The 15549-nt window shown below is 37.9% G+C and overlaps 1 protein-coding gene across 1 annotated transcript; it reads right to left on the minus strand.

The window, feature by feature from the left end:
* Nucleotides 1–7554: 7554 nt before the first annotated feature.
* On the minus strand, nucleotides 7555–11561 carry hoxc13a (homeobox C13a). The gene is made up of 2 exons (XM_015032792.1): nucleotides 10592–11561; nucleotides 7555–8431 (listed from the first exon to the last, which is right to left on the minus strand). The coding sequence occupies exons 1-2, from the start codon at nucleotides 11253–11255 to the stop codon at nucleotides 8175–8177; spliced, it is 921 nt and encodes a 306-aa protein (XP_014888278.1). The 5' UTR covers nucleotides 11256–11561; the 3' UTR covers nucleotides 7555–8174.
* Nucleotides 11562–15549: the final 3988 nt, after the last annotated feature.

Below are 15549 nucleotides of genomic sequence, written 5' to 3' on the forward strand. Positions count from 1 at the left end.
ACCACCCACTTGGTCCATCTCAGACAAAACAAAACATTAACTTCTGTATTACAACGGTTTATAAGCTTTTTAAAAAATACTATAAACCTTTTATTTAAAATGTAGAGTCTTGTTTTTCTCCCCCCTCTCTCTCTCTGTGAGCCCAGAAGGGAGTCTCTTTTCCATTTGCACAAGTGGAACTGTCCACGGCCTCGTTTAATATCTTTATATGCTGGCAAAAGTTTTTTTTTCTTATGAAAACTATTTTTTCTTCAGCGAGAGGGTGCGTATACGACTTCTTGTTTTCTAACAAATTATGGTTGAATTTTGTGTCACATAAAATCGTGATGCCCCAATTTACAAGCTTGTTTTAAGAAAAAGACTGATCCTCATTGCTCATATTTACAGTAACAGGGTCAGCGAGTTGAAGCCACTGGGTCTGTAAAAAAGAAGAAGAAGAAGAAGAAGAAGAGGAGGAAGAGGAAGAAAAAGACGAAGAAGACGATATTCTACAAGGTTACTTTAAGAGCGTATATTTCACATCATATTCTCTAGTACACCTCACATGAGCAACTTTAACAGATACCTCCAATAAACGTTGCTGGCCAAACTCTGGTGGGATAGTTACACCTCTCGCAATTCTTTTATATGAATTTTACAAGATATCAGAGGGCACTTAACTGATTCAATCAGCGGAGAGGCCCTCTGCTTTATATCGCACTAATTAGTTGATTTAGAAGCGGGTGTGAGGACACCGAGCAAATATGGAGGCAGACAAGAAACTCACCTTTTAATTTCAATGCACATTGTCAACAGATACAAAAAAGGGTGTTTGATAAAGGAGATTTTATACAAATCCTGTAAAGTACTGTTTCAGAAGTTTACAACGCGTTTGGTCATCAGTCTGTCACGCAACTCGCACTAAAGCGGTGAAGTCTAACTTCTGAAATCTCTCCTTGTGACCAAGCACCCTCACAACACCTCTTTATTTTTGTAAAAATTTTTTTAAAAAAATCCAGGACGATTTTTTTTTTTTTTTTTTTTTTTTTTTACAGAACTTGCTCCAATGCTCAGTCAAGATATTGATATCAACAGATGTCATGTATGGCTCTGCGATGTTAGTCGCCGTTGAAAAAAGAGAAAGAAAGTAAAATAACGTCATGGAAAATTCTTCTGATTTGGAGAAAGTGAAGGGAAAGAGCATGAACAAATAATTTAATATTGTAATGTGTTTCAATTTCTTAAAGGCTGCCAAGGACGCGGGTGCAGCGTTAATTCAAGTTCAAGACGCAGAGTCACGGTGCGTTGAACTTGATGTTGAACTCTAATACTCTATCTTAAAGGTAATGCAAATTACTTTCACATAGACAAACCAATTGAAAGCCAGCATTTTTTTTATTTTTATATATTTTGCAGAATATATTGGGGATAAACAGTCGCAATTCTCATGGAGCACGTTCAAAATGTATTTATGTTGCAGAAAACACGACTCTTTTAAATAAATAGGTAAATCCACAGGTAACAGAAACATGACATAGTTAATAATAATTTAAAACAAACCTCATTCAATCACCTGATTATGCATTTAAGGGTAATGGAAAATGCGCATGGCAGCCAGAGAGTTGCACATGCGTGCTAGATAGCCCTAGTTCAACGCTACAAAATTTGCCAATGAGGTGTTATGTGAGAACACCAACATTCATTTAAACACTTGTTTGGGAACGACTTGCAAGTCAGCCGATATGTGATAGCCGTATCTGTCACTTTTGACCATGCATCCTCTCTCAGCCCAAAGGCACGGAGCCGCGCTCAGGCCTTAAATAGCAAGACAAATATCAGATGTTTTTTTAACAGGACAGGCTGCTGAGTCTCAGCCTTCGCCGCAGCTCCTATCACTGCACATTCTTTCATCTAGTTAGTGAGTCTCGCAATGCGTGCAGCGCGTTAGTCCAACATAATATGAGAGCGCAGCTATGGCACTTAGCGGCTTCTCGTGTTGTCGGAACGGCTAGCAAGAAGCAACACGGTGCGGTGTGGTGATGGCAACAAAAAGCGACCGTGCATATGAGTAAGGTGCAGGCTGGTAGCAGCCGCTTTACCTCGGGGGAGAAGAAGAGGCAATGTGTTGCACCTCCCAGCCTCGTCTCTCCACGCCTCCGGTCCACAGATCCAAACAAATGCGTGTCTGCACAGGAAGTCTCCAGGCTCTGCTACAGTCCCATATCTGACCCCGATATGTAATAAAACAATACAAAAAAAAAATTCTTCTTGGTAAAATATAATGGCAAACGGAGCACTGTCAAGGTCACTGTCTAGTACACTGTCTGCTCCTTATTGAAATTAGCCAACTGGAATCCCCCCGTCCTGCCTAGACGGGGCAATAGCCTAAACAAAGGCCTTTTCTTCCTTCTTTTCTCTCTTTGATTTTCTGCAGGCAGGTTTCCACAGTTATTGCCCTATGGAAGCTTTGTAGAAAGCCTTCCTTAAGAAACTAACTTACTGGGGAAAGATAAAGTATGCACAGAAATGTCAATATTCTCAGCTGAAAAGTTTGGATATTTTTTAATTTAATGATTTACAACTACCAACAGCAAACCATGTTTTTTTTCTTTACACCAAATACATTTATCCAGGGATACTGAGCACCAGAAAAACAAAAAACAAAAAACAAACAAAATAAAAAACACTACCAAACAAAATTACTACAATACTCCGTGTAAGTAATTAAATAATGGGAGCATAAACGGACACATTTTAAACATCAAAACTAAAACAAACTCTTAATAATTTAGCTATTATGCAGAATCAAGGAAACCGTCACCAAAAGCAAGCCGTTTTTCATTGCTTTGACCAAAATAAAAAAAAAAAAAGTTGAACTTGACAGTGAGAAAAATAAAATAAAATCTTGGTATAAAAACATGGCGACCTAATTTTCAAACATGAATAATTTATGTTTATATTTAAATCTGTTGCTCCAAAATTTCAAATTCAGATAGAGAAATTAAAGCGCTGTTTGTTTGTTTCCCGGGACTCCATGTGTTTGTGTGTATGTGGGCGCGTGCGTGCGTACGTGTCTGTGTTGTGTGTGTGTGTGTGTGTGTGTGTGTGTGTGTGTGTGTGTGTGTGTGTGTGTGTGTTTAATGTTTCCTCGGTAATAATATTTGTAAACACGTCTATATGTAAGATTCCTCATTATCATTGTAATAAATATTTAATTAAGTTGAAAATTGCATAACTTTTCTAAACTTTTTATGTTATTATATCTTTATTGATACACGTGCATCTCACGGAAACACAGGGTCTGACTTTTAAGACAACTTGACAGCATTGTTAAAAGAAATAGCAATATTGTTATAAAATACATGAATGGATCAGAAAGCTTCCATGCAGCGGCTTTTATGTTAATAAACAATTGTTCAATTATTGCGTATAGTTACAGATGAAAGCAAGATAATGAAATAGCTAGAGAATAAAGTTACAATACACTCAAATATAAAATATATGTAAATACAGGGGAAGTACTAGTTGTGTGTATACTTATTTTAAAATGTTTTGTCCATTTTATTTTTCCACTTTATTTTGTAAACCCTCATAAATATTTATATGTTTTGTTTACTCACTACTTTGTATTATATACTTTTTTCTTCTTCTTTTACCTCCTGGGCACTTTGTTCAACTTGTGCCGTTTTTGAAACTTCATAATAATAATAATAATAATAATAATAATAATAATAATAATAATAATAATAATAATAATAATAATAATAATAATAATAAAGCTTATAAACTGCAAAAGTGCTATGAGTATTTCTACTGCGGACGTTTCATCTAAACAGGAATCACACTGTAAAACAGTGAGGGCATCAAAAGGCTTTAATGGAAACTACTGTTTCTGATATAATTTCACCAGAAGTTATACTTCAAGTATTTGAAAGATTTTTCATCAAAACGTCAAAAAATGAAGAAATAATCAAACTGAATAAAATATGGACACAGTACAGTCATATATGCCGCCTAACGCAAGGAAGCAAACTGCGACAGTGCGCTTAAATCAAAACTGTGGCAAAATTAGCTGAGTAAGCAGAGTGCTGCATGAATAAGAAACACTTAAAGCACTTCCTGATATTTTCCTCTGGTCACCACCAGAGGTTATCAGCCCCCTTCCTCATGCCTGTGTCTGGTCGCGGCCTGCAGGAATGACGAAACATCACGCAGACATAAACAAGGCAACTTTTTGTCCTCCTTCGGTGTTTTCAAGATAGAGTCCGTGTCCGATCAGTTCAAAAGTAAGAACAATTTTAGAATTTTAGTTGAAAAAGAAACGGAGACGGCTTTTATGACTAAATGTTGGGACATTTCTGTTGATTGAACAATTTATCAGCGTTGACTTTTAAGTGGGTATAACGCTGCAGCGGGTAAAACATTAACATAATTCTCATGAAGCGTTTCACGTCTGCAATTGTACGCTTGGGATTTTACATACATATGTTCAGTATAATATTGCATTATCTTTATATATAATAATTTTCTTTTGTTAGCAAAAATAGAAATTAGTTACTGTATACTTTCGAACTGACTGAATAAAGTATTAAAATAGTATTTGAAGTTTATTTAACATCATCTGTTTGGGGTGTTTGGACTTAATAAACTACGCGTTTGCTGTTTTACTATAATATTAAATAAAAATTCAGGAAAAAAAAATAACTCCTGTCAAAATGCTCCATAATATCAAAAGCTAAAACAATGTTTAAAATATATATTTTTCAAACTTTAGTCTCCTGATTTTATTATATTCAATCCTTGCAAGAATTAATTTCCAACAAACAAGTTTTGTGTGCCAAATTAAAGCTTTATCAAGTCCAAAAGTCATAAAACAAAGTCCACGTAAGCGTATCGACAAGATACGGGGAAAGCCGCCCTACCTTTAATGGCTATATTGTGGGCGATGGCGTGTTATTATTTCCTCTTGCTGTGCTGATTGTGTGGCCCGTTGCTTCGGATTCCTGCAGATTGCTGCTGTTGGTGAGAGCCGTCAAAAGTCCTACCTGTCCGGCATGGTCAATAACACACACATACACACACACATATACACACGCACACACACACAGTCCTCGTGGTAACTGCATGAAACTTTTGCTGACTCCCAGAGGCTTAGGAACACGATGCATATCACTATACTTTTTGCGCACTTCCCCAAAAACTGAAAAGAGCCCAAATGTCGGCGTAAAGCTCCGAAAGATGGTCAGAAAAACCCAGGTCAAAGGATATCGCTACACTTCCCCTTTTTATGAATTTATGGCATGCCATTAAGCCCCGGCTGTCTAGACGGGGGAAATAACACCTTGTTTGCCCACAAACAAACCACCGAGCTCCGCCGTCCAGCCCCCTTATTTATTATTCACAATCTTCTGTGATGTCAAGGTCAAAGTGACCACATAGTCATGGTCAAGGGTAAAATAAGAAGAGCCAGAAGTTTCCACTGGCTGAAAATTCAGGAACCCAGACCTAAAAAAAAAAAAGAAAGAAAGAAAGAAAAGAAAAAAAAGCTTCAAAAAGATCTGCAGAAGCTGGAAAAGCTGACACAACGCTGCAAAAGAGTGGAATTAAACCACATCTCACCTAGTAATTATAAATTCAGCAGAGCTTTTAGTTATCCAAACTGCAGGAAAGTTACACTTAATAGTACAAAGGTTTAGAGATTGAAACTTAGAATTGAATAGTCATGCCAAAGCCGTTTTAAGCCTAATCTAGTCCTTTTGTCATACGCCAACTCAGCTCGGTGTTCATTCCAATTAGAAACCTAAATTACAGACTTGACGTGAACATGTCTAAGGAAGAGCTAAAATAAACTAGCTCCGGCTTGTGTCTGATTCCCTGGACAGCTGCGTGGGATGTTGATTTCAACGTATTTTCCTTCAAATATGTCTCGTGTAGGTAGCTTTGCTAAGCTAACAGGACAGGCAGTTGTAAATAAATAAATAAATAAATAAATAAATAAATAAATAAATAAATCTGCCTTTCCTACAGCAACACACAAAAGTTCTGTGCCTGTAATATATTTGAGATAGATTGTGTTTGTATTGTATTATTAGTTAATGAACCAATCTGTATAAATATAACCCATTTAAACATTCGCACACATCAGTTTACTTTATGCAACCTTCTTCTTGCAGGGGGAAAACTGTGTCTGCCATACACACATTGGGAAAAAACCGCGACAGTGTGTCGAAATATTACGGAACTGAAATTGTGAAAATATGCGAATTCCTTACGATTTAGATGAAAGCGAATTTTATTTTAAACACTGATAAGAGGTGGGGTTGACAAAAGAGAGACCGTTTTAATCGGCAAAGATCACTGAAGATCTTATGCACAACTTACCTGTTTTAGAGGCATTGGCCGCAATCCGCAATCCGAAATACATACGGAATGAAATATAAATCTATCTAAATACCAATGCCACACACTAATTTAGCAATGCAAACAGCACACACACACTCAGAGGATGATTGCTTATCAGGGGAAACACGTAGAATTCTCAAATCAAATTGTGATTTTTGAGTAAAATGCTGTCTTTTGTCAGGATACGTTTTTACTTTTGGAATGTGGAAAAAGCTGAATATCGTCAACTCAATAAGATAATGGAATATGTCTTTTTTTTTCAAAAGTAATTTTTGCAAAAGAAATTACCACCTCTTTAAAAAATGGGGAAAACAATGACAGACGATTGTTTTAGGAAGGTGGAAATATGCTTTTGTGTGGTGAAGATTAGAACATAACTCGCTTTATCGTTTCCCATAATTTTATCTCACGTTACAACCTAAAATTTGTCTTCATAGATTTTTCTCAGAAGTAGGTTTGATGCAGTTACATTGAACCAAATCTAACTTGACACGCTAATAAAATCTAAAAACTGACGCATAAGGTCGTGCAAATATTGAATATTTCGAATGACGTGGTTAGGTCCTTATAAATTAGAATCGCCCTATGTGTAACAATGTCTTTACTAGATGTCCAATAACTATTTGGTAGTACTGGTGTTGTAATGTAAAAAATAATAAGAATAAAGTAGAGCAGTTCGGCAGCCCATTAACATATGTGCATCTCGAAACGAATTGAAATTTTCCGGTTCAGATGCTTAATTGACTTGAGTATGAGCGAGCATTTTCATAATCATCATTTATTTATGAAACACTGTTACCAGAACGCAATTCAACACCACAATACAGTTCACATACTGCACCAAAGTAGAAACGATACAGGCTTCGTATACACGACGTGTGATCATAGCTCCAACGTTACACTGAACAAGGTCATAACAAAATAAAACGATTGTGCATTTATATGTAATACTCACTTTAATGGTTTACAATCATTCCAGTTGCATGACAGAGTCCTTCACTGATAAAGGAAAACATACAGGTTTATGATACTCCGGTACTAGATAATATGAATTAAATAATGGAGGCATTGCACTGTACAGATTAACAACATAGCAGCCTATGTTTTAGCCCAGGCTTTACAGAACACATCCCACATATGGGAACATTGCTTTTGAGATTCGGATGATTTTTTTTCTTCTTTTTTTTTAAATTATTCTTTCTGATGAAAGTCTTCAATGTCAGTTGTAGAAACTGATTAAAGTCGAAAGTTCGACTTATGCTGTCCATATGGCGATCATCCTCTCTAAAATGACAACAGTTTCCTTTGATTTTGATCTCCCTCCATTGCAACCACTTTGAGATGTCGTCAGTCCTTTAAAAGATGCAGGCTTGAAGAAGAAGAAGAAGAAGTAGAAGAAGAAGGAGAAGAAGAAGAAGAAGAAAGAAAGAAAAAAATAAAACACGCAATACTTGTCTTTGAAATACAGATAGCGTTTTAAATATTATATATTTATATATGTACATTCCTATAAAACAAAATCGACGTGAACTTTCAACATTTTCACAGTTTTTAGAGGATTATCTCTAAACTGAGAAGTGGAGGGGAGGCTGTGGACGTGGTCGGCGGTGTTGGCTGATGTTTGAACTTAAATTAGAAATTTAAAACACACTCGACCAAAACAACAACAGAGAAAAAAAAAAAAATATATATATATATATATATAAAATGTTCTTCAGTAAAGATCTTTCGATGCGAGAGGTAAACAGATGCCGTGTTGTTTTCGGAAGATTCGAAGTGCAGCCCTGTCCGTATCAAGTGGTGTGGATGTGATTGTTCTTGGATTTGCTGACGAATTTTTTCTCCTTGACCCGCCGGTTCTGGAACCAGATGGTGACCTGACGCTCCGAGAGGTTGGTGGCGGCCGAGATGCGTCTTCTCTTGTCTTTGGTGATGAACTTGCTGGCCGCGTACTCCTTCTCCAGCTCCTTGAGCTGGATCTTGGTGTAAGGGACGCGCTTTTTGCGCCCGCGACGGTAACTGCTGACCTCGGGCTGCAGGGGCACGACGTCTGCAAAGGAAAGAGGGGGGACATTTTAGATTTTGTCCAAAAGATATAATGAACACTGCCAGGAGAACTCCGGTTGGCAAAGAGAATGAAATCTAGAAAACGGCGTATAAGTGCGCGCGCGCGCGCGTGTGTGTGTGTGTGTGTGTGCGTGCGTTGGAGGTGGGGGTTGTTCTCAGGTGTGTTGCACCTGACATTTCAGTACATCTGACACAAAATTGATTCTAAAAATACAAATAAATAAAAAATTCACAACACTCTTCCGCGTCCTTTGTTTCTGTAAATAACACAAAGCATCAACCTGCAGAAGCTCTGTTAGATATACTTTTCAGCGGTGAGAGATCATTCATGCTTCTTTAAACTGCAGTGTACTTGCTGATTAGATCTACAAACCACAGTTACAGTTATTATTAATGGCGTCTTGGATAAACCTGTCGTTAGGGAAAGGGGTAGAAAGAACATTGTATCTGCTGCAGAGAGGAGTACCCAAGGAAGTGCCTGATTAGAAAACAAACAAAATGCCAACAAAACTTAGAATTGAATCGAGCTCTTAAAAATAAAAAAGTATTGTAAACTTTACATGCACAAAGTTACACATGTAAGGAAACTTCAGATATAGAAACCTGAGCGGTGTTTAAACACCCTAAAGTAATACTTGGATTTTTACCCCCTATTTTTTTCAGTAATTGACTAATTTGTTATGGTTACGTAAATTGCTAGTTCCCTTTTATTAAAAAAAAAAAAAGCTTTTAAGCCGTTAAAAAAGCTACAAAACAGCACGGTTCCTTAAATTGCGAGCAAACTGTGACACATAATATTTTATAATTCCTTTCATTTTAAAAATCAAATGAGAGGTGGATTATTCTTTTTTTGTAAACAATTTAATATTTTGTGTTTAAACATTCTTCTAAATTAAATTTTTAAACGACGACTAAAGTGCAAAAAAAATATGAAGTGGTGCTCAGTGTTTCTTTTTAGTTCCCCCCCACTATTTTCTGTTGTGTTCATGTGGGAGGACGTCACTCTATGTGTTTGAGCACGTGTGCGCGCTTTCTTGACAGCGTGCCCGTGCTTGCGTGGCTAGCTCCAATATTATTTGCAACATAAAAAATGAGAGTAGGGGGCTGCAGGGAGTAGATGTGCTGGGGGGCCGGTGGGGGAGGGAGGGGGTTGGGGGGTATCAATGTGCAATTAAAATAGCTGCAGATTTCACAAAGATCATAAACGCCAAATGAGATGTGCGTTACAGCGAGTGACTATTTCACTGCATGATAACAACATGCGAGCCTTAATAAAAAAATAACGTAAAATGATTTCTGATTGTGATGCGTTTATCTGTCTGGATGGCAATGCAGATGTTCTCGACAAGAGTCCAGATTGGCCTGTATGCAAAAGACGCACCACAGGGCTCAGAGATTTACGGCCACAGTCCACATCCAGCAGTCTGTGTCTCAGTCACTGTATTCTCCTACGTGGGGCAAAGGTATGCAGTGGTGTACCTTTTATATTCTACGTGACAGCAAAACCTAGCCCCTTTCGTCATGTGACTGTGCCAGGCACAATGTTCAGAATTTTGTCAGAGGGTCAGGCAGCTGAAAAAAAAAAAGTTTATTTATTCTCATATCGTCATGTATGTGCCACTGAGAATCTTCCACCTTAGTTTGTTTTTATTTTAAGCTGAATATTTAGTATTTAATTTAATAATTTAAAAAAGACAGCTACTAGAGTCTTTTAAAAAGTTTATAATTTTGCACACAATTATGCAGTGAAATTGGGTAAATGTTCTTTATGGTTTAAAATGCAATTTAGATTTTAGCACAGATGAGACATTCTAGCAAAAATAATATAAATGTGTACTTGACGCTTAGATGTTAGAAGAGGACACTTGTCTACTTGGATTTAAGTAATGCTCTGAATATGATGACACGTGTTAAATGTTGTACAAGCACAGTTGTGGGGAGAAAAAAAAAATAATTCAATTCAGTTTATTTACACAGCGCCCAATTCAGAACAGAAGTCTCCTCGAGGCACTTCATAAAAATCATTTCAATTCAATCACATGTACTTTCCAATTGCTATCAAACAGTACAGTAAGCTCAGTTAATCAAAGTAGTTTAAAAAGTTTATATTTCCGGAAATATAATAACTGTATCATATCCATACCTGGGAATGGTGATTTCCAGAGATGGGTCGACTGCGTTTGCTCTTTAGAGCAGTACACCTGTCCATCCCAGCCATTGGAGAGAGCCCAGTGCTGGTAGCCCTCCATGGGGATTAGGGCGTCGTGTCGCGGCTCAGGATGGGCGCTGATTCCGGGCACCACCGACACGTCCAGATATCCTGGGACGGCCTGGTACGAGCTGGCGAAACTCGGGTAGAAAGCAAACTCTTTCGGCCTGGTAGACAGTTCTTCCGTGGGGAGAGCCGTACTGGGTTCGGCGTATTTCTCCGCGGGGTGGTACGAGCAGGGCTTCTGCTGCAAGTTCACGTTGTGCGAGTGGGATAATCTACAGCCGTAATATGGGTTTCCAAAGGGGTAGCCGTAGCTCAGAGACGCGCTCGAAGACGTTTGGGGAGCGGGGCACTGCCGACCGCTTTCCGGAGAGGAAATATCCGAGTAGACGGAGCCCTGGTGGGTCGCTATGGAGCCAGAATGTCGTCCCAGCGCTGGGTGCGACATCAGGTCCCTGCAGTGGGTCGCAGGGCAATTACCGCTCAGTCCCTCCATTGTTTGGCTTTTATTCTGGCTGCTTTCATTCGGGCTTTTTTCATAAACGTACATCAAGGTGTCCGCCCAGCGTGGATGCAGAACCAGCGAAGTCGTCATATCACGGGCTGCCGATGCTTTTTAAAAGTCGACTACTCCAAGACGGACACCTCATTTCCAACTACATTTTACACCGAGCGCATGCGCACACCGGGCCCAACAGTGTGTCCACTTCATTAAGAGTCTGTCACGTGATACGCTAACAAGTCCTGCGAGATTGGGTTTGAGAGCAGGGGCAGAGCAGCTCCTTTAAAGACCCACTGCCTCGCATGTCACCGTTTTCCCCCCACAGAAAGACGAGTCACACTATTGGTTTAAGTCGGGTAGACCCACACCCTTAAAGGGAAGTTCTGGAAACGCTCAAGAGCTGGGCCACAGGAAAACAATCAGACGTTTAGCCGACTCTGTGAATTGACTGAGAATGTATAAGCCGTCGTGTTGATACATGAAGCAGCTTCCACGTGTAAAAGAGGATGCAAGTTTATTTCCATAAAGAAAAATAATGAATGTGATGATTATTATTATTATTATTATTATTATTATTATTTTACTTGGGCTGGAGTAGGAGCGCAATGCGCAATAGTTGATGTGATTCGGTGCTTTTTTACGCAAAGCGTTGTGTTCATGTGGTTACTTGCTAGCATTTTAATTTATTAATCTACTTTGATTAATACTAAAGTGAATAAATGTTTAATAAATTGGGAAATACAAATGCAAAACACAAGCCCCTTCTTTGCAGGAGTCTTATGATTCCGTTTCACACTGACATGTAAAGAATGCCTTCTATATCCAAATCTGTGTGTTAATATTCCATAAAGGACTATTTCAACAATTACTGAAAAATAAGTAAAAGTCGTACAATTAAGAAACAAATCAAACGAGGACATCTCAAAATAAAAATAATAAAAAAAATTCTAATAAAAACATGGAATCTACAGTGTGTGCGTCTTCGTGTTTATGTGTGTATCCATACGTGTGTGATTCAGAGGTATAGCATCCCCCCCTTAAGAAAAGAAATGCAAACTTTAAGGTGTTGCATGAGTGTCAGTTGCACCTCATCAGCAGTAACAGCAGCAGGAGGGGACGGAAGCTATGCAGGTAAGACACCATTGTTTCAAACTGGGACTCGTCTCATCAAAATGTCCTTTAGTTAGAAATCATTTAACTCGGTCATAACGAAAGCCAGTCTCTGTTCTTTGAAGTGAAACTATGTCTGATGTCTGCGAAAATTCTTTCACAGCTTCATAATTAGTACTTGCACAGATAAGACAATTGCAACGTTCTACAAACTCGTGATGTTTTTTTGGCACACTGGGTTATTAGTATTAGTTGTAGTCTGCGCCATTGACTCTTCCTGGCGACAGGAAGGACAATTGCCTCTTTCAGTTGAACTAAATACAAACCACGTTGTGGTTGGGTTCCAACTAAGTAAATGATACTTAGTTGGAACCCAAGCTAAGAAAAAATAAATAAAAAATGTCCCATTTCACCCAACGAGTTATTTTTTACGCATGCCACTGGCATCTCCGAGCAGCAAAGTTCCTCTGAACGTTACACTTTTACCTTTTCAATCAATTCCTCTGTTCATTGCCTGATGAGTTATTTCTTCTTTTTGTGTGTGTGTGTGTGTGTCTTTTAAACTTGCTTACTGAATCAAGTAACAAATGTTATAGCTGGGACAGGCCCAGAGTGCATCATAATGCCTAACCTATGACTCACACATGAAGCAGGCTTCGAGCTGCTACTGCAAAAGGGGCGCGCAGTCCAACAACACTTTTTGGACTTATAGGCATAAAATGCCCATCGATTCCTATTTGTAAACACATCTCAGAGAAAGCTGGACCCTCGCTGCCTCCCCAGTCGCTCCTCAGTCAGAGGCTGTTGCTTCTTTTGTCTCAGGGAAATTACAACTGCGGCGGAGGGCTCATCCAAATGGCAGCTGCACGGAAGTCCAAGGTCAAGGTAAAAAAACGCAGACAAACAGGGTCGTAAGGAGAGTCTAGACAGACAAGAATGAACTTCACACTAGAGCATACATGCAAACTAGGCGTTATTTGGAGAGCCTCGCTTTAAAATATTTGGCGTGAGAGCGGAGGCTGAAGAAGCCGTGCATGAGTCATCAAAAATATCAAAAAATAAGTCTTTTGAGAAGACGATCGATAATGACGCAGTCTTGTTTTAAGGAGCCACGATGAGTTCAATTCAAAGCCAAACGAGCACAGAATACGTTCAAACTTGAGTTTAGTGAGCCCATGTTACATACAAGTTGACGTCCGAATGTAACTAGGTAAGCGAAAATCTATAAAATACTTTGATATGAGTAAAATAAACATCCTCCTAAAACCACAACAATGTACATATTGACAGATCCTGTGTTATCTTATGTCAAATATAAACTTAACATTTCTTATTAAGTTTTAAATGAAATATACATATACATATATTAGGGGTGTAAGTCAACCTGAAAATATTGTTTGTTTTTAACTTCATCTGTGCACTAATATATGCTTTAAATGACATGAATTAGACTATAAAACAAATAATAAATGTTCAAATTATATTTCTTATTTTACCAAAAGTAACGTCCCATTATTATTGAATGACCATGCGCCAGGCATGCCAGCAGGATAATGAGTTCCGAGATCTATCCAACTGGAATAGTTTACTTTTAATATATCTATAAGGTTTATAAACAGCGCACATGCTGCAGATAGACGCGTGGCTTCTTGTAGGATTAGCACATACTCATATTGCACAGTGCAGAGATATTTTATGCTATCCACTTATTGTGACATGTAGAAATAAAAAAAACTTTATCAGACAGCTAATTTAGTGCGCTGGCACTTTCTCTGCAATTTTTGACCCATTATTTGCTCAATATCAATATTTGCTAGTTATAATAATATATTCAAATTGAGTTAACCTGTTAGCTTTTTTTTAATTGGGTTTGTTATTGTTTTATTCGTTCAATTGCAATTATAGTAAAAAAAAAAGAAAAAAAGAAAAAAAAAGAAGCAAAATCACTGCGTCCGATTCTCTCCAAATTTCGTTCAACTTACTCCAAAGCTCAAATTAAATACCAGAGTTGCTGATTGAAACGTGAGGCTCTGAGTCAGTCACTGAAGTAAACAAAACTAAATACTTTCTTTCACCTTTTACGCATATTTCAGGTCCAGTCTGACTCTACAAGAGAAAAGGCTGTTTGTACAATAAATTACAGTAAAAAATATTTCTTATTTTCTGCTAAAAAAAAAGAACTATTTGTATATCCACTTGGTCTATGTATATCACATTCCAAGTGTCGCAAAGATAAAACATATATAAAAAAATATAGATATATATATATATATATATATATATATATATATATATATATATATATATATATATATATATATATATATACTTCTTGTTTTAAGCATCGCATCGCAGTGGTTTCAAACATTTTCAGTGCTCTAAATCGGAACAACAGCAGTGTCCAGCCATGATGTGGGGCTATAAATGACAAGCAGACATCATGTCCCTCCAGACGAGTCTTGTCGAGCAGGGAAGGAGTTCTGAGTCTGATACAGAGGTTGTGGGGGAGGGGAGAGCATCCATCTCCATGCAACTGCATGCTGCTTACCTGCAGCCACCGGCTCGCCCAACAACTGCACTGCATTTACGCACATGACTCCAAAAGCAAGACGGATATATGCCTTTAGGAATCCCCTGCCTGCACACATTTGCGTTTGTATTCCCTTATCACACGTCTTGTGCATATAAATAAGATAAATTAGTCGATATCCAAACCAATTGCTTTCACGTTTTGTCTTGATAATTAATTAATTAAAAATAAATAAATAAGAATAAAAAAAAATCAGTTGGTCACTTATACCAAATTGGCTTTATTCACTTCATGCATTTTCAGTATTCACAAACAACCATCCCAGTGCTTTGAAAAGTGCAAATCCACACGCATAAAACACGCTTTAACAAACCACATAACGACTCAAGAATTTGCTGACTGCTTGCAGGTAGACTGCAGTGTGCGTCATGCAAGCTGGAATCAGACCATCTTCACGGGTTTAAAGCCAGCTCCCGTCGTTTGTGAGAAAGTTGATTTAATATTTTTGAGAAAATCCCCGTTACACCTTCCAAACCGATGGGCGTGCGAGGTTTTTTTTTTTTTTTTTTTTTTTAATAAAAGTACTATAGCAATATACCTAAAAGTATATTATCAGGCTACATCAGGCTACACTGGACCATAGTTATTTGCTACGTTTCTTCAAGCTACCACTCTGAAATTATATTAATGTCACCTATTTTACTTTAACGTGTGTCCACTTTGCAGAGGTTATCAGGGGCAAAACTT

This window comes from Poecilia latipinna, unplaced genomic scaffold (genome assembly GCF_001443285.1).
Source record: "Poecilia latipinna isolate Pla-1442-1.1 unplaced genomic scaffold, P_latipinna-1.0 Scaffold250, whole genome shotgun sequence".
NCBI classification, from domain to species: Eukaryota; Metazoa; Chordata; class Actinopteri; order Cyprinodontiformes; family Poeciliidae; genus Poecilia; species Poecilia latipinna.